The 26,261-nt window shown below is 37.0% G+C and overlaps 1 protein-coding gene across 1 annotated transcript; it reads right to left on the bottom strand.

The window, feature by feature from the left end:
• Positions 1 to 744: 744 nt before the first annotated feature.
• LOC127644599 (CDK5 and ABL1 enzyme substrate 1-like) lies at positions 745 to 24,298 on the bottom strand. Its single transcript, XM_052127852.1, has 10 exons — positions 23,151 to 24,298; positions 14,299 to 14,370; positions 13,402 to 13,494; positions 11,346 to 11,423; positions 7,547 to 7,652; positions 6,825 to 6,978; positions 6,395 to 6,498; positions 4,978 to 5,084; positions 3,611 to 3,818; positions 745 to 3,236 (listed from the first exon to the last, which is right to left on the bottom strand). The coding sequence occupies exons 1-10, from the start codon at positions 23,696 to 23,698 to the stop codon at positions 3,096 to 3,098; spliced, it is 1,611 nt and encodes a 536-aa protein (XP_051983812.1). The 5' UTR covers positions 23,699 to 24,298; the 3' UTR covers positions 745 to 3,095.
• Positions 24,299 to 26,261: the final 1,963 nt, after the last annotated feature.

Here is a 26,261-nt window from a genome sequence, read left to right as displayed (position 1 = left end):
CAGCAGAACCCAACAGTTTCCACAATGTTGTCCACAGAGGAGAGTTTGCTGTCTAGGATGACCTCATACAGTGTCTTGTAAAAACAAGCTAGTGAGTTGTGAGCAGGCCCATTTCCATATCAAAATCTCTGTGGGTGCTTCTAAAATTGCACCAACACTGTTTAATTGAGCATGCTCTAACATCTGTTTGAGGCAGAGCCAGGCCTAGTTGTGAGTTGCAGGGGAGAGAGAGTGGCTGAAAGACATGAGACGATGATGTAAGCCAAGAGTATCATTGTGAATGTAACTATCACCATGAGGGGCAGTTCTCTACAATTTATTACAATTTTCTCACTTTTTAAAAAGTGAAGAATGGCGTTTCACACATTTCCTAATTAACAGAACAAACCTACTTGAACTCAAGGGCGCAGCCAGGAAATTACTTTTGAGTGAGCCTCAATAAAAATGTATGGGCCAAGGTTTCGCCCAATGTATTATTATTATTATTTTTTGTTAACCACATTTTCCCTAACAACAGAGAAGTGCCACATTCAAACAGTTTTTTAACACTTTCTGAATCAGAATTTCTTTTTTTTTTTAACAAACTATTTTATAAATATATATTTGAAGTCAAAGAATATTCTCTTATATGTCGGGTGGTCCGGGGAATGGCCACTGCTTGAACTGCAGACATTACAGAGAGAACTAGAGATGAGTTTAGAGAGACAAAAAGAGACAAAACAGTATGTTACAATTCATGCACTGTTTAGTCTTTAAAGGTGAAGAGTATAATAAGGAATTGCAAAAATAATAACTGTTTTAAACAAGGTTTCCTCGAAATGCTCACAACTGCCATTCGTCAGACAAACAAACTGTCCCTCCCCCAACTCATGCCATTGGTTGAGCCAGTGTTGCAGTGTCTATCTGGTCTGGATTCTTACACAAACAGAGCACTATTTTGATAGAGCCACAAAATTGAAACATTACAAAGTAATAATCATATGCCATTACAGTACTTATAATTGTCTCTGCATATTAAACTTGGAAAGGAGAAAGTATTTTACAATATCTTTACAATATTGAAAAAACACACATACACATAAAAAATACAAATATTTGAAATCAATAAAGTCTCTCGGAAATTACATTTATTTATTTATTTTTTTTACTGAAGAAGCAAAGCAGCATATTTACACAAATGCCTTGTACAAATGTTCATCGGTTTTGGCATCCAAGATACTCGCTAACAAATCCTAAAGTGCATTTTCTCAAGATCAAATATTGTTTGCAATAATCTTTTCACATTCTAAGCATTAATAATCTTACAATTAAGGTTAAATGGGCAAGTTTGCCATTACTGTTCTGAAAGAATGTTTGATTCCTTCTGCCACGATTGGATAGTTCTGAACAGATTTTTTGCTCTAACTGTTGTTCATAACTTAGTAGTGCATAGTGAATATAATACACCTTACACATACTGTACTTGATTTAAAAACAGAGTTAGGGACCATTCAGACTGACACGCTCTTGCATTTAAAAAAATGTTATGCAGTGCAACATCCGGAAGAGAATGCAGGTGTCTCAAAACACTTTTTTAAAAGTTATTTTATATTGATATGCTGTCTTAAAAACACGTTGAAAAAAACAGTGAGGTGTGGCGCAACTGTCGAAGAAGTCCGTCTAATTCATGTTTACATAGAACAACAATTAAAAACGTGTTCAATGTGAAGGCCCCTTATTAACGTAGTAACACAGACAACACAGGGCGCTATGAGATAACATTCTGCTTACGCTAAATTCTGTACCATCAATGGCGATAGAAAAACAAATATCTAGTTCAGAAGAAGCTGATTTAAAATGATCATCAAATCACTAATTTTAAAAAAGTAGCATTTACAATTCAAACGCAAGTTTTTTCTTAACACTGCTATGGTGTGCAAGCATTGGTCAACACTGTATAATACGAGTCACACAGATGGCATTTCCCACCACTCGGCTGGGCCCAGGTAGGCAAAATGGTTAGCGTTGACTCTCAGCAGTATGACCTGATGTCGCTTAAAACAGTGTAGCACTACGAATGTGCTCAAAATCCACTCTAACATAGAGCATGGACACAGTAACCAAGAGTGCAGCAAGCCACACCACTACACAATGGTAGAAAAACATCAGGAGTACATAAATTTACCCCTTAAGAACTTTATAAAACTCCCACCAGAGATACTGCTATTATAATCTACAGCATTATTTTGTGTGGTGGCTAAACTTCCTGCTGAACAGACCAACAGGACTTCCTTGGTCAACCAGCTTCACGAGAATGATCATGCTGTTTAACCAGCATTTAATGTGCATTGTCAAATGCATGCTGGTCTTTTCGACAGGACTAAAAGCAGGAATGCTGGCTAAAATTCATTTATATGAGGAAATGAGATGAAGAACAATCTACCACGAGATTCTGCAGATGCCCCACAGGTCTGCCATACCAAACACTCAAAAAGTGCACTTGTAGAATGAGAAGTTCAGCGAGGAACAGTCACATACTTCTGAGAGTTTCTAATTATTGGACTCTCAAGCCTCCAGTTTTAAGGCTCTCAACTGAGAAAGCGCAAGTGCAGAGAAACTAGTGAGATTTGGCAGAGTGTCAAACTTTGGGATTAAGGAAGATGAAACATGCTCTGAAAGAAGAAATAAAGGAATACTGTAATCTGTGGAAAGAATGCAAAATCAAGCAGCCCAAACCTGTTTAGAACTTATTTGGAAACACACTAAACAGTATCTCCCTTCCTTAACTCTTGGGCCGTAATACTTACCATAACCCAGCAAGTAGGCAAAATTAAACTGGAGAAACAAACACTTAAAACTCACCCAAAGAACTGAGAACTCAAAGCACCAGGAAACAAGATACTCCCTTTAGAAAGGTTATTAAAAACAACAAGAGTTCAGTATAGAGTTGTCACTTTGGCTGAAGAAATCTTTGAGAACAGTGAAATAGTGTCTTCATGCCAACATCTTGAGATGATCGAGGACATTGGTGATGTGCATAGGAGCTTTCTGGTCAAGTAGATCTTGGGTTGAGAAGATCAGGAGAGAAGGAGCACTCCCCTGATGGGGATCTGTTGCTAGGAGTTTTGCAGGAGGCGTCTGTAATGGGGCATGACCTCGTGCTCTGGGAGGTGCAGGTTGAACTCGAGGGCCACCAGAACGGGGAACTCAAAGGCGATTAGCTCTCGCCGGTTCACCCTAAACCTCTCTTCCAGTTTCTAGATGGAAAGAGATCAGGGCCTTTGATTATACATAAGACACAGAAGACATTACACAACATCCAAAAATAATCACAATTAAGATTTAAAGAATGCTCATTTTGAGTTACATTGCCCCTTTTCTATCTCAAGGCCCCATTGCAGTTAAATTTGTTATACATTAAGAGACAAACTATCAAGTTAAAGAGATTTTTGATAAATAAGTTATACATTTTGAATAGCGCCAAAGAATTAACACTCTTTGGGGAAATGAACTTACGAATGGCTAACTTAAAGTTGTCTGTGCACATTAAGCTGGGATAGAAGTATTTTAACATCAGTGAAATTTAACACAACATTGTCAAGTAATGAGCTGGAGAGGACCATGAACTCACGTCAATCAGGAGCTTGACTTCATGCTTCTTAAGGTCTCCTCCGATCTTGGCTGCGAGGAGCACGCAGGCACTGGTGCAGAGTTTACGGTTCTGTTTATTGAGTTTACCCAGCAGCACCAGCTTCTCAAAGTAAACAAAAGCCATGGCCACTGTGGACTCCTCATAGCCACACTCCTCCAGAGCTAGTTTACGGAGCTCTCTCTTCAGGCTAGAACATGGGAACAAATGTTGATTTATGTAAAATGGTAAACACTTTTAAATGGCTAACCTGTGTCTTATGTGTGTTTGTGTGTATAATATTACTGTTGCTCATACTTAAGGTCGATTTATACTTCTACGTCACACCTACGTTATAGGCTACAAAAAGACAATTTATAAACTCTGCTTTTTTCTTAGGGCTCTTATTCGATATATTTTGTTGGTGAGTGACACAATATTTACTGTATTGTAATCGAGAACTTTCCCATCTTTACAGTTTTCACTGTATGTTTGACAGTATGGTGTACAGTAAAATGATCATATTTCAACAGTTATGAAAGCGGAACACTTCTAATTTTTAAAGCACCTGTTAAAGGTGAACTCAGTAAATTTTTCTCATTAAAAAGGTTTTACTCCTAAAGAAGTTAGTAGTAAGTTTACAACAAATGAATAAAATTATGAGCACTCACATAAGATGAAGACTACAGTCATATAAGTAACAGTTTAAAAGCTGTTTTATTCTACATGAAGAGGGTCTCCTCTTTGGGGCTGCCATGTTCATATCACATGACAGCAGAATATTATTGCTTAATCTTAGTAACCGCCCTGTTATTGGACACTAATTAGATTACTCATGACTGACTGCAAATACTGAATTTCTACAGTGGCATCGTTTTTTAAAAACTATTGAGTTTGAATGATGCTGTATCCACACCACTAAGTGTCAGTGTAACCAAGACAACATAAACAAAAAATGACTCCGTGCAATTTTAAGAGTTTTTCACATTGGCAATTTGCATTATAAAGTTAATCTTATAAGATTAAAAATTACACGTTTTGCGTTGGTCAAAGAGAAAAGCATTTAGACCTGTGTTCTGGATTAAGTCTTAATTAAATAACTTTTCTCAATACATTGGAAAGATTAAGATTTTTTACAAGATGTTTCCATTTAAATACTGTAATATTCAGAACATATGTAACATGATATAGGCTATATTGTAAACAAGATACAATCTCTGAAGTATGGTCAAAAAATCATTAATGTTAGGTCAAAGTTGGAATACACCCTGCCCCAAGTCTGTTTAAGATTCAGTGTGTAGATTGATTTACTAATATAATCATCAGACACACCGAAGACAGACTTCATTTGTGTCGCCAAACATCTTTACCTTCTTATCTTGCTCAGTGTAAGACGAATGTGAGGGAACTTCTCCTTAAAGGTCTCATTCATGTCCTTCTTGAGATCAGAGGGCTTGACATACTCAATGACTGTGGTCTGTGAAGAAGCAGACAGTGGTGGATATTCACTAAGACTGGTCGTCAAGCTTCAATATGAGTATATAGACATAGCAAGGGTGATAGAGCCACTGTTTTCCATTACATTGAATCATCACAAAGCATGTTTGGAATTTCAGGATTAGGGATTTGCATGGGAATAAATCCCATGATAGTTTTTGGTTCACACTTCATTACCGATTGATTTCTTATTGATTATCCTATTAAACAGGGGTGCTCATGCTGTTTATAGACATCTGGTTGAATTTATAAAAAAATGAGTATTGCTAAAGTCAATATTTTTACATTTTTATGAATTTGGCAGATGCATTTATCCAAAGAGATTTACAGTGCATTCAAAGTTTACATTTTATCAGTATGTACACTCTAACAGTGATGGAGGATTATTGGTTTCTTGGTTATTTAATTTAAGCGATAATATAATATTACAAAGTGTTCCAGGGTCTTGTCTTCTCATACTGTGTGTGCATGAAAACTACAAAGCAAAGAAAAAGCATTCCTTCATCTATTCTTGCTGGCAATGTTTCTTCTTAATACACAAAAGCAATTGTCACAAGCATGAAATAAGCAAAAGAAGGAAGGGGAAGAAAGTCTCCTGCACTGTTTGTGTTGAGTTCAAGTAAAATACAATACTAAAACAAAAACAGAGCTGAATAGGAAATGGACAGAATGTCTCCTGTTACGTACATAAATATGTAAAAAAAAAAATCACTTTCAGCCTCTAGCTGTTATATGGAAACAAAGAGGTACGTGGCGTACGTGACGCTGTCTTGTTCTGCCCATTCTCATATCCTGCGCTTGGAATAGAGACAACAATTTCTCAAGGTGACCACGCTGGTATTTCTCCAACATGAAGTCCATTACTAATTAACTGACAACTTGAGATTCAAGTTCACACTGTTAAAGTGTCTGTAACAGTAAACAAATACAGCCAAGCCAATGAGTGAGCTAAAAGATGTCCTGTCTACTGTAGGAAATAAAAAACACACATTAAGGTCTCCTTAATATCTCAATTTAAATGCAGAGTCTCCTCTAGAGTTTCAGAAGAGGTCTCAATAATATCCCAAACTGGCCAAGACGCCAAAGTCTGCAAGAGAACTCAAACATTTCTCTTCAGATTCTGTCCAAAGATCTGTGCTATGCTATCCACAGTCATTGTATTGTATAGTTTATACTCATATTGTATGCCAACATTTGTTGCTCAGAGCAGTATAACGTCCCTCTGGGTTTGAATTGGAACAAATCGCAGACAAATCCTTCAGTCATGTCTTGTGCTACGTGACATCTCACCATGTACGAGGGAAATATGAGCACTCTTTTGTGCTTTCCACATGGCCACTGTGGGTCATCCAGAAGATTTGGGTCATACTCCCTAAAATCTCCTAGTTCATTCCCTGCAGTATAACAGAGAACAAATAAACAGATGTGATGAGACGGTGCATTCTGCAATATCCTAAACAAGGACTTTGAATAAATACCATGTGGTAAGTATATTTCTAGCAATGTTTTTGATACACAACAACACAGAGAACACTTTATTTTGGTAGGACACTCGACAATAGTGTAAGCATTTTGTATCAAGAAGTTCATGACCTTGCTCAGAACTGTGGCCTTATTAAACTGAAGTCTTACCAAAATGCTAATTAAAAGCAAACAGGTAGAGCCTTTCAGAGCATATCAGGAAGAGTGAGAGAAAATTAAAGGGCGTTGACATACAGACCTGCATCAAGGCTACTCTGGTTACTGTTGGCACGTGCCAGACTGAGGCTGCGGTGACTGGCATTACGAGACTGAGAGAAAGATGACGTGGAGTCGATGGTGTTTCGACGACCAAGGACATTGGTTGGATACAGGAACTGTGTGTATGAAACAGTCTGTGGAGTGATTCGTACATTCATCAACATTACTGATGTATCTTTCGCAACTCTTTGAACTAGTCATAAAACAGGGTCATAAAATTTATATTCACTTGCAATACAAGTGATTGATTATTCACCCTAAAATGAAAATTCTGTCATGATTTACTCACTCTCATTTCGTGTCAAACATGCATGAATTTTAGGCAGAATGTTCAGTCAACTGTAAGTCACCATTCACTTTATTGCATATTTTCTTAACCGTCAAAGCTTAAACTCTTGTTTTAGCACAGCGGTTGATAGACAGGTGAGAAGTGGTGCTTCACTGCAGTCTGGGATGCATTCACAACGGGTTAGCATTTACACATCAAATAAGTATGTGGCTTTTGTGATTCATTCACAAAACGTTTTAGACCCTGTTTAAATCAGTTTTTTTAGGCGACCATATGTGATTCAATCACCAAAAACACAGCTTAATACTAGGTGTAAACAGGGTCAATAGTGACTAAGGTGAGTAAATGATGGCAGAATTTTCATTTTTGGCTGAATTACTCAAAGTATCTCAATATTTGTTTTGTTCACTCACCTTGCCATCTGCACCCAATTCAACACCTTCAAGACCGAGCACCATCTCCTTGACACTCATGCCACCGGAGGGGTGTCGCTGGCGTCCGCTCTCTGCCTTCACATCCCTGCATTGTCAAGACAACAGCCTTTACAGCCAAACATACATACTAAACATGTTTCTTCAACATTTGCCATCATAAATCTGCTGTGCTCACTGCTTGGCTCATCTGCATGACTTTTTTAGGATTGAAAGGAACTTTAATTACAAAAAAATGACAGTACAATATAAAGGGTTGGCCTCTAAAGGGGGTGGGGGGAGAACAATACTACAGTATTCATGTTTGAATTAAAGTAATATACTGATATCAAACATTGTTTATTATCATAATATTCATATAATATAATATGCATATAAAGTTTTTAACACTTAAATGTATAAAATGTATAAATCACAAAGTCACAGAATCAACTGTGTTACTTGGTATATTTGCAAATATTTCAAAAATGTAAATCTTTGTAAAATAAATGAATAGCAATACTATTGTATCATGACACAAGGCTCAACCAATTCTTTCAATTTTCTTGCAAAACCAACAGGAATGTAAGACATTGTATTCAAGACAGATTATGTGACAACTGTTACAATTCAAACATTTGTGATACGTTTCAAACAATGGGAGTAGACCTAAACAGAGTTCCGTAATTGACACTTTTCATGATTAGTTCCTTATATTTTTTTTGATTAATTGTGCAGCCCTATAAGAGAGATTACAAAAAAAACAAGGTCATAAAAGACAGACAAGGTCCAACTAACCAGAAGTTATGGACACTTAAATATGCAGCTTCTGTACCAGATATGCCAACATTTAAAAATACTACAGCATAACTAACTAATTAATCCTCTTATGCACAGACTTAGAAACATATTATGAAGTATTTAAGGATTTTATGAGAAGCTGATGGAAGGATGCAGAAATCACCACATAGGACTGGCACAGAGAATGTGTGAGATGTTTAGTGATGCATCAATTATCCCAGATCCCATGACATTAGAGAAAGCAGTTATAAGTATTTTGCTTGTGAACCCATCCAAAGTTCAGTTCAATGGAAAAGTACTAAGCAAAAACTAAAATGAACAGGTGCTCTCAGAAGTTTTTAATATAAATATTTATAGACAAAACCAACTTTTCAGGAGTCCTTAGCAGCTCTTACATCCACAGTGTACTATACAGTTCGGTTTGCTGACATAAACCTTGTGTGTGTGTGTGTGTGTGTGTGTGTGTTTGTTTGTGTGTTTCAGGTTGTGAGCACTCAATCAGGAATACAGCAACGTCTAATACTCCCGAGACATTACTGGGGCTAAAGTGAGCTCACCATAACCATATGCTGGCACAACCTACAAGAAAATTATACTGAGACTGTTCAGTCAATACTGTGTACTTTACTGCCAATTGACAAATCCAAAATATTAGCAAACTAAATTAAGTTAAATCCTGTCATGGGCCATTCATCATCGACTGCATAACAGTGCACACTATTCAGTTATATAACACTGTATACCTTAGGGTCCAAATGCCTTAGACCACATTGCAAATCCTGGATTTATTTAAGTTTAATATGGAATTTTAAAGGGAATTTTTAAAGGGATAGATCACCCAAAAATTAAAATTCTCATGATTTACTCACCCTCTTGGCATTCCAGATGTGTATGACTTTCTTACTTCTACAGAACACAAATTAAGATTTTTTAAATAATATTTCAGCTCCGTTGGTGCAAACAATGCAAAAAAAAACAAATTTAAGCTCCAAAATCCACGTAATGGAAACATAAAAGTCAGACATGACTTAGGACATAGGTGAGGGTGAGAAACGTCATTTTTTTTATCATAAATTATCCTCCCTGCAGGGGGCGATATCCACGAATAATGTGAATCCCCAAAAATAGAATTATTATTTGTTTGTTTTTTTATATTATTTTGCCAGACACACACACACACATATATATATATCACGTAAAGGAGCAAGTAAAATAAAAAGGACTTAGATATTGATCTGTTTCTCACCCACACCTATTATATCACTTCAGAAGACATGGATTTTATGGAGTTGTATGGATTATTTTAGGTTGCCCTTGGATTTTTAGATTTTGGAGCTTCAAAATCATCTCACTTGCACTGCATGGGCCTACAGAGCTGACATTTTCTTCGAAAAATCTTTGTTTGTGTTCTTCAGATGAAAGAAAGTCATACACATCTGAGATGGAATGGGGGTGAGTAAATTGCCATTTTTGTGTGAACTGTACCTTTAAAAATGTGAAGCAATGAATAGTTATGAAGTAAAATTAACTTCCACAATACCTCAATCAATGCAGGTTAAGCCAATAAAAGGGGCCTTTAAATGTATCCACTCTGACCTTTTATCCAGTTGACAGAGCCTTTAGAAAATATCGAAACCCTTTTTCCACATTTTGCAAGATTACTTTCATTGCATGATTACTTTCATTCATTAATAAGTATATATCAATAAAAGGCAGATACAGCAGGGCTCAAGGTCAAATCTAAACCTTCCCACACAGAGCACAATCTGCATAGACTGTAATAATTGAGATATTCTCTAGTAGCTATTGTTTAAAAGCAAGCCAAGCAGCCAAGAGTCTCTACTCTCATGTTTCTCTCATGAAATATTTTGTTCAACTAATAAACAGAAATGTCTAATATCTGTGATATTTCTTCAATACTGAAGAACAAGTCACTCTAAAGAGCACAAACTGCATTAAAGTGTGATTAAGTAAGCAACGCAGAGATCCAGATAAGAGGAGATATCCCATTAGAAGTGAGATATCAAGGCAGATGGCACGATATGTTAAATCTTAAAGTAAAATATAAAGAAATCTTAAGCCAAACCGCTGCAGTTCCAGGGCAAAAGCAACCTGCTTCTAAAGCAAGGGTGAGGTCTATGAGAAGCATGCCCAAGCATGTTGGTCAGTATCATTAGTTTATCAAAGAATTGAAAGTACACACCTACTACCAAATTCTGGCACAAATTATCTATGCATATTGCATTCTTAAATCTGCAGAATAATGAGAACATAACAGGGAAAATGCATACTTATAAAGCAACCAGTGACACACTTTGTGTGTACAAACAGTACCTTACCTGCCATAGCATATTCCAAATAATTATTTAAAAGTAGGATATTAAAGGGTAACTAAACCCTAAACCAACTTTTTTTAGTTAATGATCTGTAAGCATGGGGCTTTATTAGTACTGGTCATTGATTCAAGTAATTGTTTTGACATTTGTGTATAAAGTGTTTTAATTCTACAATATATGGTGTAAAAACGTCTGAGTGCTGCCCTCTTCAGGTTGAACGGTGGCTACTGCAGTTGAATTTTCCTATTGGCTTTTGCGGTACTTCGTGACGTAAGCGGTGACAGCTGACGTAAGCAGGTTCCAGCTCACCATGCCAGATTCATGTACATGTCGTCTTGCAACCGTGTGAGGAATAATAATAACATAGAGTCTGACAGCAGCTGTCAATTAATCCGTCACTAAGAGTCTGAGGTGCCCCCCCCGGTTCGTTCCCTCTATCCCCGCCGGGGTCTGCCCACTTTTCCTGCATTTTCAAATATTTCTAGTGGGTGGAGTCAGACTCTGAGCAGGTGTTTAGTTACCCTTTAATATTTTATTAAATGGACCCATTCTATCTGCCCAGAAAACTATTGAACTCAAAATGGGGGGTTGGGAAAAAGTGAAGGATGAAGGGAAAACAAAACATAGATGGGGAAGATAAGATTTGCATGCTGAAGAATACATACCCTGTTTGGCTACAATCTCGATAGGGCAGGACAGAAAATACACTATAGAAGGATCTTCTGCCACTGATAAGGACTATCCTATAAAGACAAAATGATACATAAACTACTTTAAGTGAGCTTTGTCAATATAGTGGTTACAGGACCACAGACAAAGATGGAGAGATGCACAGTACATAACTTGAATTACTGTGGGAAAGTGTTTGAAAGAATATTCAACAAAGATAAGAAAAATTAAACAAAAACAAAAGATAAACTGCCTGTAAAAACACCTTTGAAGTAAATAAAGAGGCAACTGGGAAAACAAAACATGTTAGCATGCAAACAAACAATGAGTTTGTGAATTGAATATTCTGACAAGCCTTTCAAGTGCCTATATTTCCTTTATCAGTTCATCAAGCACTAATAATTGATCTAGCATGAAAGTAAAAAAAAAGTCAAATTAAATAATAATAATAATAAAACAGTCCGAGAAAATCTTGTCCTTTCGGCTCTCGGACACATCTGAACCGCTGTAGTTAGCTTCCAAAGTGTTTAGTTTTTAAGCTTAAAGAAACTCTTTTAAGTGATTGAAAAATGTATAGGAAAATGTGTAAATTTTACCAAACAATTTGGGCATGTTTGCTTCAGCTGAAAGTTGAGTAGTTTACATCCTTGACTTATACATCTTTGGAAAACTGCAAATGTATATATTTTAGCCATTTGCCCCCAAAAGCCTATAGGAAACCCTGTCACAACATTTTGTTTTCCATTTACAATGCCTTGAACATAAATGAATAAATAAAATTTGAATAAATGCAATAAGTGAGTAAATAAAATCACAAATTACACACAGTCAAAATCTTTGGGCTTCAGAGAGTTAATTTGGTGCTACTATCAACCTAAAAACTTTTGACATTTTTTGTGATTAACTAAACCTCAGAGTCAGAGATAAAAAAAAAAAATGTCACACAAGCAGTACACTGACAAACATCTGCATAAAGGAAATTCCTTCCATTTTCAAGTTTATATACTTATATATGTGATATACTGTACAGTATAAAGCAATATACACTCAGTGACAACTTTATTAGGAAAACATGTACATCTACTTATTCATGCAATTATCTAATCAGCCAATCATGTGGCAGCAGAGCAATTCATCAAATAATGCAGATACAGGTCTGATTCACATCAACTATAAGAATGGGGATACCAAGACTTTAACTGTCCAGTTTTGGTTAGCCTGTGCCCACTGCAGCCTCAGCTTTCTGTTCTTGGCTGACAGATGTGGAACCCGACGTGTTCTTCTGCTATTGTAGCCCATCCACCTCAAGGTTCGACATGTTGTTCATTCTGAGACGCTATTCTGCTCACTATAATTGTACAGAGGGGTTATCTGAGTTACCGTAGCCTTTCTGTCAGCTTGAACCGGTCTGGCCATTCTCCATTGACCTCTCTCATCAACAATGTGTTTCTGTCTGCAGAACTGCTGCTCAATGGATGTTTTTTGTTTTGGCAGCATTCTGAGTAAACTCTAGATACTGTTGTGTGTGAAAATCCCAGGAGATTAGCAGTTACAGAAATACTCAAACCAGCTCGTCTGTCACCAACAATCATGCCACAGTTCAAATCACTGAGATCACATTTCTTCCCCATTCTGATGGTTGATGTGAACATTAACTGAAGCTTCTGATGTGTATCTGCTTGATTTTATGCACTGCACTGCTGCCACATGATTGGCTGATTAGATAATTGCATGAATAAGTAGGTGTATAGGTGTTCCTAATAAAGTTGTCTCTGAGTGTATCTAAAAAGCATACCTAAAGAGCATGAGCGTCTCAAATTTGGGTTCCGATGTGTAATTGTGTCCTCGCTCCTCACACAAAATTTTGATTATCATGTGGGAAAATTACACTAAAATGAGTGAAATTATTTTGAAAAATAACTCTTAAATAATAAACAAGGAAACAGAGAACTAGGGAAAATCTCTGAATAATGTTAGGGGGTCTTTCGCAGAAACACTTGATACATGTGGATGTGGTTCTCTGTGTGGGTTGTTGGGTAGATGCAAGCATACCTTCCATTGCGCATATCATGCTGCCTTATGTTTTTGATGAAGTGGACCTTCTTGAAACTCTTTGGTCGTGGTGATCCGGATAAAGTTCGACATCTAGATGAAACAGCAGCGTCAATACTGTTCTTTATAGAAACTAATGCTGATATGACATGACAGAACAAAACACTCATGAGCTTAAGAAAATGCTTTAGTTCAGGGCTCAACTTTAAGGATTTTTTTCTGCTGGCCCAGATTTTTACTTGCCCTGCTACAATTTTTACTGGCCCTACCACAGGTTTTTTTTAATGTATTTTTTTTATGTCTATGTGCATGGAATAATATTAAAATTTTTCATTAAATGTTAAGTATTCTTTTCAATAAAATTGCTTTGCTGGACAATGATGGCATACGATGCAAAACATTACATTCTTACTGATGCCTTAAATGACAAGTTATGGTGTATCCATGTCAGAATGAGTATTACCATCATTACGGACAGCTAGATAATGTTATCTTGTCAATGAGTTGAAATCAGCAGAATTTAAAGCAACAACAACGTTCAATAGATCACAGGATTGCAAAGGTTTAAGCAAGGCATGAAAAGCACATTAACAAGATCATCAAATGTAAAATTTAGTGAAAATACAGCACTGGCCCAATAGGGCAAGTTGTAGTTCTGTCCAGCGGGCCATCCGTATTGTTGAGCCCTGTTAGTAGTCGACACCAAAAGCACATTTAAAGCAAAAACCAGATAGTTATAGAATATCAATGTTAACTTAAGTAATACTCCAAACAATGCTTAAATAAATCATGATATGTACACTATTGATTAAACGTCATACACATGTACTGTGTTTCTACATATCATTACTATATTCTGCAAGAATGGGCCGATCCAGACCCACAAAGTAGCTATACCTGCGAAGAGGGGCATTTTCCTCAATATCCTCAAGTGTCTCCAGTGAAGACCGCTGAGATATCAGCCTCCGTCTGCATCATGACAAAAAAAGAGTAAGTTTGTGGTGCTACAGCAATCCAAACACAGTCCATGTTAAGCTTGTATTTCATTTTGCAAATAGTCCTTTGTTAATTTATAAAAGTGATGTGCGTAATTTCTGCACCAATACAGGGCGAGTTTGAAATACAACATATGTGCTGCTGATACACTCTGATCACTAGACATCAAGTACACTACTGATCTAAATGTATGATTAACCTGGACTGAAAAGCTGTCTATAAAAGCTTAAATTTAACTAACTACTAACAGTTTTAGGGGGCTTTTACATCTTGGTGATATCGTGGTGATTCTCACGAAACCTGTCAGGAAAATTTCCTAGTCAAATTTATCTGCAAATCAATACGAAAAAATAATTATTAGATATTTTGCATAAAGAAAATGAAAACTGCTTTTAGGACTTTACTTTTTTTTGTTTTTTGTTTTTTTTGTTGCCATTTTGACATTATTTTCTGTCAGCCCTCATTCCCAAATGATCAAATAACTTCTGCAATAACACCTACATTTGCTCCAAGATTAAAGCTATTAACTGAACATTAATAAATGTATGTATTGATTCAAGTCATAGTAAAAGCAATAGTAAATCGTACAAGACATTATAAACAGTTCTGTTCACTTACGCTAGTGTTATTAGATGTGAAATCGCTATTAAATTAAGTTTTTCTCTTTTCATGTGATTGTAATAATCATTTGAATTGATTCTGATTCACAGTCTCCACAGTTTTTTTTATCAAATTACTGTGCAATTTAACAATTTCTTTATCAAGAAAATTTAAATAAATATGCATTACAATGTCACTCTTCTTTCTTCATAATATTTTCAATTCTGTTTATGAGAATATCTTGTTAAAAATCGTGTCTTCATGGCAATATCCCATTCATTCTTATGGGGAGTTCTGAAGAGCTTGTCAGAGCGAGCAACCGTTACCAAGGGGGGCGGAGCTTAGAGAAGGGTCAGTTATTTTCTTAATTAATATCAGTGAAAACTAAATGCTGTACCAAGGGTATGATGTAAAAATACTTCACATTTTAAATGGTATTTCATGTCACATTGTGGTAATGATAATTTCATTATGACCATATTTATTCACATTGCAGTAATGAAAATTTAGGTCACTCTTAATAATTTTGCAATGTACAAAATCTTAAAGGCCTGAAAAATAGGCTTAATTTTCTATAGGTAAAACATAATTTCTTATTTGTTTCTTTTGGTTTTAAAGTAAAATTGGACATATTTTGAGATTCACCCATTCGACTGGAGCAATTTGAAAAGAGAGTTTAAAAACCATTACGCAGAATGATTAGACCTTTACATACTTGACATAAATTTAAAGCATTTGTTGCAAGTGCCACATATTTAAAATCTCTATGCATAAACTCAAGAGTACATTTAACCATTGACAATTGCCTCAAGTAAATAATTTTCAGCACAGCATTCCCCAAATCACCTTTTCAGTCAATCATACAACTTATGTGGCAACTTGTCATTACATACTAGAAAGTTGCCAAACACAGTGGGGTTTAGAGCATTAATTCAAATCCAGGTTAAAGTTTTCCATCAAAACCAAACCTGTTGCCACACAGGTTTTCAGCTTTGCTATTTTTCTGATGTAATATGAGCTCACACACAGAATGTTCCACAATCAAGCTCCTGTAAGAGGATAAGTCACGGCTCCAGCACAGATTTCAGTTACACTTTCACATAACGCATTCCTTTCTTGCAGGCTGAGGTAATAAGCAAAACCCATTAGCTTGCTGATAAAGTACGATACACTTGGGAGTTTGAGAAAAAGCCACACAAGCAACAATTGTTTAAATTTCAAGGCACTATCATAAGCGTTTTTTCCTCTGAGCTTACACTCTTTCTTTTTCATATTTGCTTTTCAAGTACAGATAGCAGCTCGCAAAACCAGGTCAAGCCAGGCCTTGTTGCATCTGAGCATTATGGGCTGAAGAACACTCGTCTTTCTGCCAAATGATCTCTGAAATCAGTCAACTGAGAAGAGTTTAAATTTGAATTCAGTCTCCTATACAAATGTATACTATATGTAAGCATTCCTTCATCTTTTCATTAACTTCCCCAATTTTGTAAGGTTGAGATAGGACATGGACTTTCTAACTAGGACATGGGTCAGAAAACACTGTAGGATGGACATTTCTGCTTACTTTTGCACTATTCTATGTCCTTTTATAGTATACTATAATTAGTGTGAGAGTATGTTCAAACTGAAAATTGCAACAAAATGTAGTGTACTACAAGTACCCAAATGGTGTACTTTTCATTAACTTCCCCACTTTTGTAGTATTTTGCTACACCATTGTGTAGTATAAGTAGTGCGAGTGTTCACAATGAAAGATGCAATGAAACGTGTACTACGAGAACATGGATGATGTACATGTTACAAACTTTATACACTCAACAGTCTCAGGTTTCTTTGCGTAGTGGAAGTTACTATCAGGTGGCGATGCTAGCATGACCAAAGAATGTCAAGATGGTGGACATGGCAACTTTCAAAACTTCTGTGGAGAAGATGGCACCTTAAAATTGTGAGCTTAATGGATCCCCTTCACTCAGGGATGGACTGGCCATAGGGAGAACAGGGACTTTTCCCGGTGGGCCGGCCACGATACGGGAAAAACACAACCCAACTTCTGTACAACTACCAAAATATACAGTATACAACAAAGCACACTGCATGGAATAGTGTATCTTACAATGCAATGCACTCGACCTGACCTTCCACTTCCACGGTGATGAATGAACTAGAAGTAATTTCAGCTGCAATTTGAAAATCTCTTTCTTGACTCATTATCTGAGTGGGCTTATGACATTTTTGCACAAAATTGGATTAAAATGCTCAGTGGAATTAAACGTGTATGTAATGACATTATGTGACAAAAGTGTAGCATGCTACTGATTGAAATGTTTATCTTTGTATAATGCCTTATGTTTCACATACTATACTATATAAAAAATGTTATGCAGTGTTCAGTGCATGTAGTACACTAGTATTCCATTCCAAAAATAGCCAATAACACCAGTGTACACCACTGTAATTAAACCACAAAAAAAAAAATTCTCATTCTGTGCTTTTTTTTAACTCATGTGTAAGAGTCAATTCAAAAAACACTTTGGTTGCATAAGCTGCTTGAACTCTTATGGAGGAATTTCAAAAACATCAAGAGATCATGCTTGAACATCTCAATTTCAAATGATCAAAGTCTCTGGTTGATTATACATTAAACTTTTGGAGTGCAAAGAAAACAATGAGCACAAGCAGACCAAACTAAGTAGCTCAGTCAAAACATCAATACACAAAACTTCTAATGTTTATGAAAGACTTCTACAGTCCACCATCAACAGTACAAGGCTACTAGCAAAGATGTTTATTCTCACAGTTTAGTTAGGCTAGCCAGGAATTGCATGAGTCACCTTCTGAGAGTCAAAGCACAAATGTTATTGTATTTTAACATAAGAGACTTAAGAAATATCACAAAGGCAATGGTGCCATTGTACTGAAAATCAATACAACAGTATGATTAATACTGAGTAAAGTACATTTTAGAAACAAAAACGTCTATTTTTACACCACTAATGAAATTAGCTACAATCACAGCCAAAGCAAGATCAACCATTACTTGTCAATGAGCAGTGCACAGACTGGGTCTGTCTGGAACACCGCAAACACAGACAAGTTGATTGATACAAACAGTGAAGCATTCCAACGCTTTTATACAAAATATCAGAACTATTGGAATGCCGCTCGTCCTGACGAATTAAAGAACATAACTAACTGTTGTATAGTTTGTACTATCAAGTGGACTTCTTGTGGCAGCAGACTAAAGTAAATGTCGACTGACAGTGGATTTTGCCCGTGGGAAAGGCATATAACCGATTAATCAGCCAATAGTTTTTCAAATTTATTTACAGAATGTAAAAAAAAATCTTATTCTTTCCTTACTATGATGAGCACAGACAAATAACCCTAAATGAATAAAATTCCAGATGCAGTTTATTGTTCAACCAAAATCACCAGAACATTTTTATATTTGTTGCATAACGAGGGACTTGAGTATAAACAAGCCCGAAACACACCGGGGATTCTTATTTTAAGATAATGAAATGATGAAAAAACTATCAGCAACTATCGACATATATTTTTTCAGATAACAATAGTTCCAAAAAGCAACTATCGGCAACGTTTAATCTGTAAAACCAATATATCAGTCTACCTCTAAACTAAAGACTCAGGTATACTTTATTTTTTCAAGTGTGCTCTAGCTTTTCAAAGTATAGGCCTACTCTTTAGGCAGCAATCCGTAAGGTGCGTTCAACACATGTGCTCTACGACTGCCTTGTGATACTCTTTAGTACTGTCAATGCCTGGCGAATATTCAGAGAGTGCACATAGATGCAGAATGTCCGTGTGTAGGCCAAAGCATACATTGGTTTTCCGAGAGCCACTACACATGTAGCCCTGTTTTTCTAGACATGTAGAATCCGTTTCTGTCCTCGATGTCTTTGTATGTGCCTGCCACTGCATGTAATAAAGAGTAGGCTATAACAAAACAGTCATAGTGCGCATATGTCAAGCGTGTTATATTAGGCCAAAGCATACTTTGGTTTTCTGAGAGCCACTACACATGTAGCCCTGTTTTTCTAGACACGTAGAGTCCGTTTCTGTCCTCATTGTCTGCGTATGCGCCTGCCACTGAATGTAATAAAGAGTAGGCTATAACAAAACAGTCATAGTGCGCATGCGTCAAGCGTGTCATATTAGAATGTGTTTACTTTGAAAAACTGAATGCTTAACCATGTGCGAGATGGAATATCATGTGGAAAAACTAAGTATACCCATGGGCTGCGTGTGGACAGTGTACGTGTACTGTGCTGATTACGAAATTTGCATCACGCACACTGTGCATCAAAAGTACCGGCACGTGGAAAACCAAAGTATATTAGCCTTAATTTGCCTTAGAATATAACCAGCAATATACGATGTTGTCCAATTTAATTATGATAAATCAACATACAACATGTCCTTCATCAGCCGGGTGTTTTACAAAACTCAATAGAAAGCCCAAACACACAGACCGGTAGTTAAACACCACATCTGCTTGCTATTATGACTGCTTGCTATTATGACACAACATCATTTCCTTTACCTCAATCCTTAAAATACCACAGATCACTGTTAAGTGACCAACTGGATCTAATCCTGTAAAAGCCCTTTGTTCCTGAAAACCTTTAGAACAACGAGACTTGGTGGCCCATGAGTTTTTTTTTTATCACGCCCTGGCAAACATTTGCCTGGTTGCAATTTCCACCACATCTGATACTGGTTTTAGAGTTTGATTTAAAACCTTATCCTGACACCATGTCTTTTGCTGGAGAAAAAATGTCAGTGTAATTTCTCAGTAATGCCAGCTAACCACATAATACAAAGGAAAAGGACATGATCCATCCAAAACATGGCTTGTTTCACTAGTTATGAAAGTAAACACATCCAACAATCAGTTGGGAAACTTTAATGTTTGGTCAAGAATAAATTAGGGACAAAGCAAGCCTTGAAAGAATGTGGGGGAAGAAAAACTGTCCCATTCATGCCAATCTGCTCTCTAAAATTGCACTTTCATAACATCATTCTCTATTTAGCTGTCTTGAAGATGTGTTGCAGTTGAGAGGCAAGATTAAGTTGGCACCAGAAAGACATGGGCTATTCACATAGACGTATAGCCAGCCATAAACAATTACATAATGCACTCTTCACAAAGTGTGGTCTGACAGGACTGCAAAAATGCTTTTTCCTGGACTGGCCCAATCATGTTAGATTGTCTGGTAGCTTAACAGAAGGCTTACAAGCACAGGGTCATGTAGGGTGTGTGTGTACGTGTTGTCTTTGGAGGCCTGTGTCAGCACTTCAGAGACATGATTACTCTGCACAGTCTCTCTACACAGGCTGCTCTTGGCAGCTCTTCTGAAGTTTTGGGTCTTCCTGGTGGAAAATGGCAGGCCAGGCAGGAGAGTCTGGGAGAGGAAGTGGAGGTCAGAGGCAGGGAGTGGAGGAAGGAGGGAGAGTCAGTGTGGAGACTGGGCATCCTGCCTAGAACCTGTGTTTGTGTCCAGCAGCTGCCCATTTAGAACAAGCTCAACACTGTTTAAGAGAAAGTATGCATATATGTGTGTGCTTGTGTGTTTTTAAGGGGCATTTACTGTAATCAGCAATACAATACTGTCCTCACATCCATTCAACTAATACAGCTTACTGGAATATAACTTATCTTTGCCTTGATGATAATGAGAAATTGTGTATTTTCAGAATAGGTATGAAAAGGTCTCTATACATTCAAGGTGTGTGGGTATTTTCTGCAAATGACAAAGTTGACAATAGTGTTAGGGAGTAAATAACTTAAAGCAGAGATGCTACTAAGTAGTTAATTGTTCAGTAACGTGACTTTCACTCAGCTGTTTCCACAATAGTGCAGCTTTTTCTGATGAGTAGCAGTGTAGCTTCTCAAAATGTTACATTTTCACATTAAATGCAGCAATGGAGCCGAGGCAGTAATCGAACTAATTTATTTTTTCACTGTGCTGTCTATGATCAATGGTGTGTTGCCAAAAACGCTCAATTATTGTGAACACATGTTAACTTCCCTCTGAAAATCTTCCCCTCTGCCATAGCTCTCAAATCTCTTTAACTCTTGCACACATTTAAACCTGTTGTGTCATTGACAAGTGAGAACCAATGATATTGATGATATTGTCGAGCGCCAGACAACTGTCTTTGGGAGCTAGAGCTCAGCAAAAGCTTTGCAGCGAGTAACAACTTAACTTTTCAGCCTGGTCTCATTAATATTATGTGACCGTGGCAAAATGTTTGCAAAATAAAATTACATGCCTTATAACATGTTTGGCTGCAGTTTCCCAGTGAAATGTCCAGCAGGAGGCGCCAAAAGCAAGTGAAATGGTGTCATAATCAGATGATGTTTTCAAGGTGAATATTAGATGGATATTTTAATGAGTAAAACATACCTCCCGAATCTAAAACTTTAAACTAAACCTTACCAATAGTGTCCAAAAACAAGCACATTTTCTGAATTTCATGTTGCTTCTATGATGTTTTCATCTCATGTGTCAGCTTGATTGTCTGGCTGGGTTCAAACTACAGACTTCTCAGTTCCAAGTCCAACATGCTGAGGTGAGCTGCCCCAGAAGCTAATCTCATTGGAATAGGTGTGTTAGGTGAGTCTGACTCTGTAATACGTTAAAAAGCTATACAATTTATAATTTTTCAAATGATGCGTTCGAGTACAAATATTTGGATATCATAACATAGCAGTTTGAGTAATAGTGCGAAAAATATGTGTTTATAAAGTCATAATCAGCCGTTGTAGTCGTGATTTGTGTGAAAGTGAATAAAATGCACGTTGTAGTGCCTCTAGTGTTTAACGCTCCATGAAACTGGGGCAAAACGTAGAATTCAGCACGTAAAAGTCAGTTTGCAAAAATGTAGTAATGATAATGTTCATTCTATAAGACTAGGTTGTAAATTTTGGTTGGTTCCTCAAAAAAAGCTTTTACTGTAGAAGCCTTCTGCATGCAATACAGTACACAAGTCATATGGACTACTTTTTTGATTATTTTATGTTGCTTATTTTGCTTTTTTGACCTTGATATGTTGAATCACCACCCCAATTTTGTTGTATGGAAAAGAGCAGACAGGAAATGTAATAAAACATCTCTATTTAAAAAAAGAAGAAAATGCTACTCCAACAGCTGTTAGATAAGAGCCTGTGCATATAAAACATCCATAATAACAAGCATAGATCATGAAAAAAAATTACAATGACTATGTATTGGTCTCACTGAAAATAAGCAGCATATTCAAACATCAGGATGAACTGAAATTCACTCATGCAAACTGTGTCATCTGCATTAACTGCAGAATACAGGTCACTTAGTATATTATTGAATGATGCAGAAATCTGAATGAAGATTATTGATTCGTTTTTTCAGGGATTGTGGTTGATGTGTCTAACAGGACCATTAGTTCAATGGCAGATAATCTATTTCAATAAAATCTAGGTAATCACCCACTATACAGCTTCACAAGGTATTTTCTTATTTTACCCTAATTATTTGCACATTAAGAGTAACCATATGTTACATTTTTAAATATTGAGAATGAAAAATGAACAGCTTGTGCATAAATAGCTTGTGGAGCAACTTTTACTTTTACTTTAAACAAAGTAAAAGCAAAAGTGCAATAATGTAAATGAATACCTCATGTACATATATAAATTCACATATTTAATTAAATAATTGTACATACCCCTACCTTGCACATACATTACCACTAGCACAAGTCATGTACATAAGCCATTATGTTATATGTCCTATTATGTGTATGCCTATTTATACTCTGTTGTTTTATATGCTGTGTCTCACTGTAATTTTCAGTTTGCACTTGTTTCTCCTTTCATAAAAAAAAAAAAAAAAAAGAAAGTATTGCGTATGTGAGAACACTTGGCAATAACGCTCAATCTGATTCTGATATAAGGGGGGAGGGGTCTTAGTGGAACGTGTAAATAGTTAATGTGATGAACTACACCCCTGCAAGGACACCTGTGTGAACTCAGATGGGAACTGATTTCACACTGTAAAACCACTACCTTGGGACCAGTTAATTTAAAGGAAAATGGTCTAAAGCATGATTTATTTGCAGATGCCACTTGGTTTATTGCATTGTGTTACCTGGATCTCTGCAGCTCCAGGGCAGAGTTGGCTATCTGTCCCCCCTCTGAGTAGTTCTGGCTGGACTGCCTGTAGGATACAGGCAGGATTCCCTGAGTGTACGTTTGCAGTCTCCCCCTCGTCGCCGGTGGCACCGCAGAAAAAGAGGGGCACAACACAGACTGAAGCACCTGAGCGCTGCAAGCATCCCCCTCAGCATCCGCACTGTACGCTGGAGGAGGAAAAGCAGCAGCGGCCGCCGCGCTTGGACCCGTCATCCCCGCCATGAAGGCAGCAGCTCGGGCACTGCTGAGAGCCTGGTTCGCTGCTGCGGCCAGTGCCTGCTGCTGCTGCTGGCCCACTGCAGAAACCAGGATCTGTTTAGTCCTTGTCTCCACAAACAAACTGTCCTCCTCCTCGATCTGATTGTCCCCGTCATCCTGCACGGGTCGTCCGTCCAGAGAGATGTTGCTGAGGAATGAGAGTGCAGCTTGCCTCCGCCGTGGGTCTATCACGCGCTTCCGTGTGTGTTCCAGACTGGAGTGCTTCATCTGCAGCGCGCTCGCCATCACGGGTGCATGAATGTGTGTTTGTCAACGGAGAGGGTTCATGGTGTTTGTACGGATGTGGGCTGAAAGTGTTGGTCAAAACGCCATGGCGTTGTCTTTTAACTGCCTGCTTTTTTACTGTGTGTGTGTGTGTGCATGTGTACAGAAAAGCATGATCACGTGTGTGCAGTATTGTGGCAGTAGGAACATTCGTTTGACCAATAGGGATTCATGAGAACGAAGCAGCGTCTCAAAACGTAGCGAGCAGCCTAAATAGGCATCATTTTTGGCTGTCTAAGATGTCATTCCCACTTCCCACGATGGTTTTCAACTGTTTTACTTTGTAAACACGTGCTAGATGGCCGTTTCTGATAGTTGCGACGTGTCCCTGCTGTTTTAATGAAATGCCCAAAAATGCCACCTAGGTAAGCGACACACAAGGTTTTGAAAAACACAGCCCGAATGTGTTTTTCCAACCCCCCTTCATTCTTGCTCCGCCCTTTTGGGCTACTTGAACAGGACATTTTTAACATTACATAAAAGTAAACATCGAAGGCACGGGCAGTCAGAGATCGCACAAGTCGTTGAAACATTGCAGATATGTTTATTGTGCTTTCAAATTGAATTGATCTAAAACTCGCTGTGAAAACTATGTTGCTCCCATGAAGTTCACAAACAAATCTTCGTTCATTGGTTTCGGACAAATCCAACATAATAAATAATTACTCTCTTCTTAAAGCCTGTTAATCTTCATGATACTAATAATTACGTTTATCATTCACGTACGATTCAATTAGTGCATATTGGAAAAACAACAAAGGCATATGAAGAGTCTTTATAAAGTGTTATAAGAGTATAATAAGAATGTAATACTTTTAAAGTGTTCAGATGCACATTTGGATTTCCGCGCAACTGATCCATCCATCCATCGTCAACCGCTTATCCTGTGTACAGGGTCGCGGGGGGCTGGAGCCTATCCCAGCTAACATTGGGCGAAAGGCGGGGGACACCCTGGACAGGTCGCCAGTGCGCAACTGATCGTGTTCTTTAAAACATTACGAAACTGAAATGATTAAATTTCACATGAACAAAAACGGGTGCATTTTCATGGTCACACTTTAATGCACAAACAGTTGTTGTTCATTTGAACAGTTATTTTCAACTGGAAAGTGCCATCTAGTGGTTAATAAAATCAATTACATCTGCCTGACAGATAGTTCACCCCAAAATGAACATTCTCTCATCATTTACTCACCCTCATGCCATTAGATGTTTACGGATTTAAAAAAATTATAATAATAATTCAGAACACAATTGAAGATTTTCAGAAGAATAACTCAGCTCTGTTGGTCCTTACAAGGCAAGTAAATGGTGGCCAGAACTTTGAAGCTACAAAAAACACATAAAGGCAGCCTAAAAGTAACCCAGACGACTCTAGTTGTTTAAGTCATGTCTTCTGAAGAAATATGATTAGTGTGGGTGAGAAATAGATGAATATTTAAGTGCTTTTTTTACTATGAATTCTACTCAGTGCCAATTAGGTGGTGAAATGCACCAATAATGTGAATCACCAAAAAGCAAAAGAAGAACCCAGCTAACAATATATAGTTCACATATCGTTCTGGGAATGTTAGTTTTTGTTCCTAAAAAGTTCCCATATGTTCCCAGAACATACTTTTGTAAAGGTTTGTTTTTGTTAGCCAGAAATGTTTTCTTAACGAAAATAGAACATTCTTTTTAGGTTTGCAAAATGTTCCGCTAACCTCAATTTTCATCATATTTATATTTACATATTCATGAATTCATGCATTCATACATCATTAACCATAAATAAAGCAATCAATCTATATAAATAAATAATCAGCCTACAAACAATGTCTTTTTTGATCCATTTAAAATATTTAACATACAAAAACATGAAAAAACATTTCATAGATTAAAATGTGCAACAATTTCGTTAAAAAATAAATAAATAAATTGTAACTGTAAAAACTGAAACATTTTTGGAGAACTTCTCCAATTGAAAAAACAGGCAAACTTCTTCCACCACTGTCATCTGTAAATGTAATAAAGGGATGAAAAAGGTAACGCAAGGTACATGAACATTAGATTCAACAATTAGATGAACAAATAAATTAACATGTGATGCAAACATGCTTTACATATTGAGACTTCTTTTGTGTATTGTGTCATAAATCTTGTCAATGGAAGACTTAATCCTCTGCAGTTTGGTTCTCAGATTAATGTATTTATTAGGTCTCGGATACCTTACATGAGTGGATAAAACAAACACATTTTTAACTTATTGTGGAACTTACGTTGCATAAAACATTCTTAAAAATAAATACATTAATCTGAGAACCAAACTGCAGAGGACTAAGTGTAAAAGTTAAAGCAGGGAAACACTAACTGGTGGATTTAATTAAGATGTAAGATGTGCTGAGTTAATGAAACATGTATTTTTTTTTATCTAACATTGTACAATACAATTCTGAAAACTTGAGCCTTGATCTTTGTGATCTATCGACAGTTATCCTCCCTATGCCCTATTCACTCAGCTCTTGACCTGGGCACTCTAAAGGGA

This window comes from Xyrauchen texanus, chromosome 6, assembly GCF_025860055.1.
Source record: "Xyrauchen texanus isolate HMW12.3.18 chromosome 6, RBS_HiC_50CHRs, whole genome shotgun sequence".
Lineage (NCBI taxonomy): Eukaryota > Metazoa > Chordata > Actinopteri > Cypriniformes > Catostomidae > Xyrauchen > Xyrauchen texanus.
The sequence above is the reverse complement of the archived record's forward strand: the minus strand, read 5'-3'. Positions and strand labels throughout refer to the sequence as shown.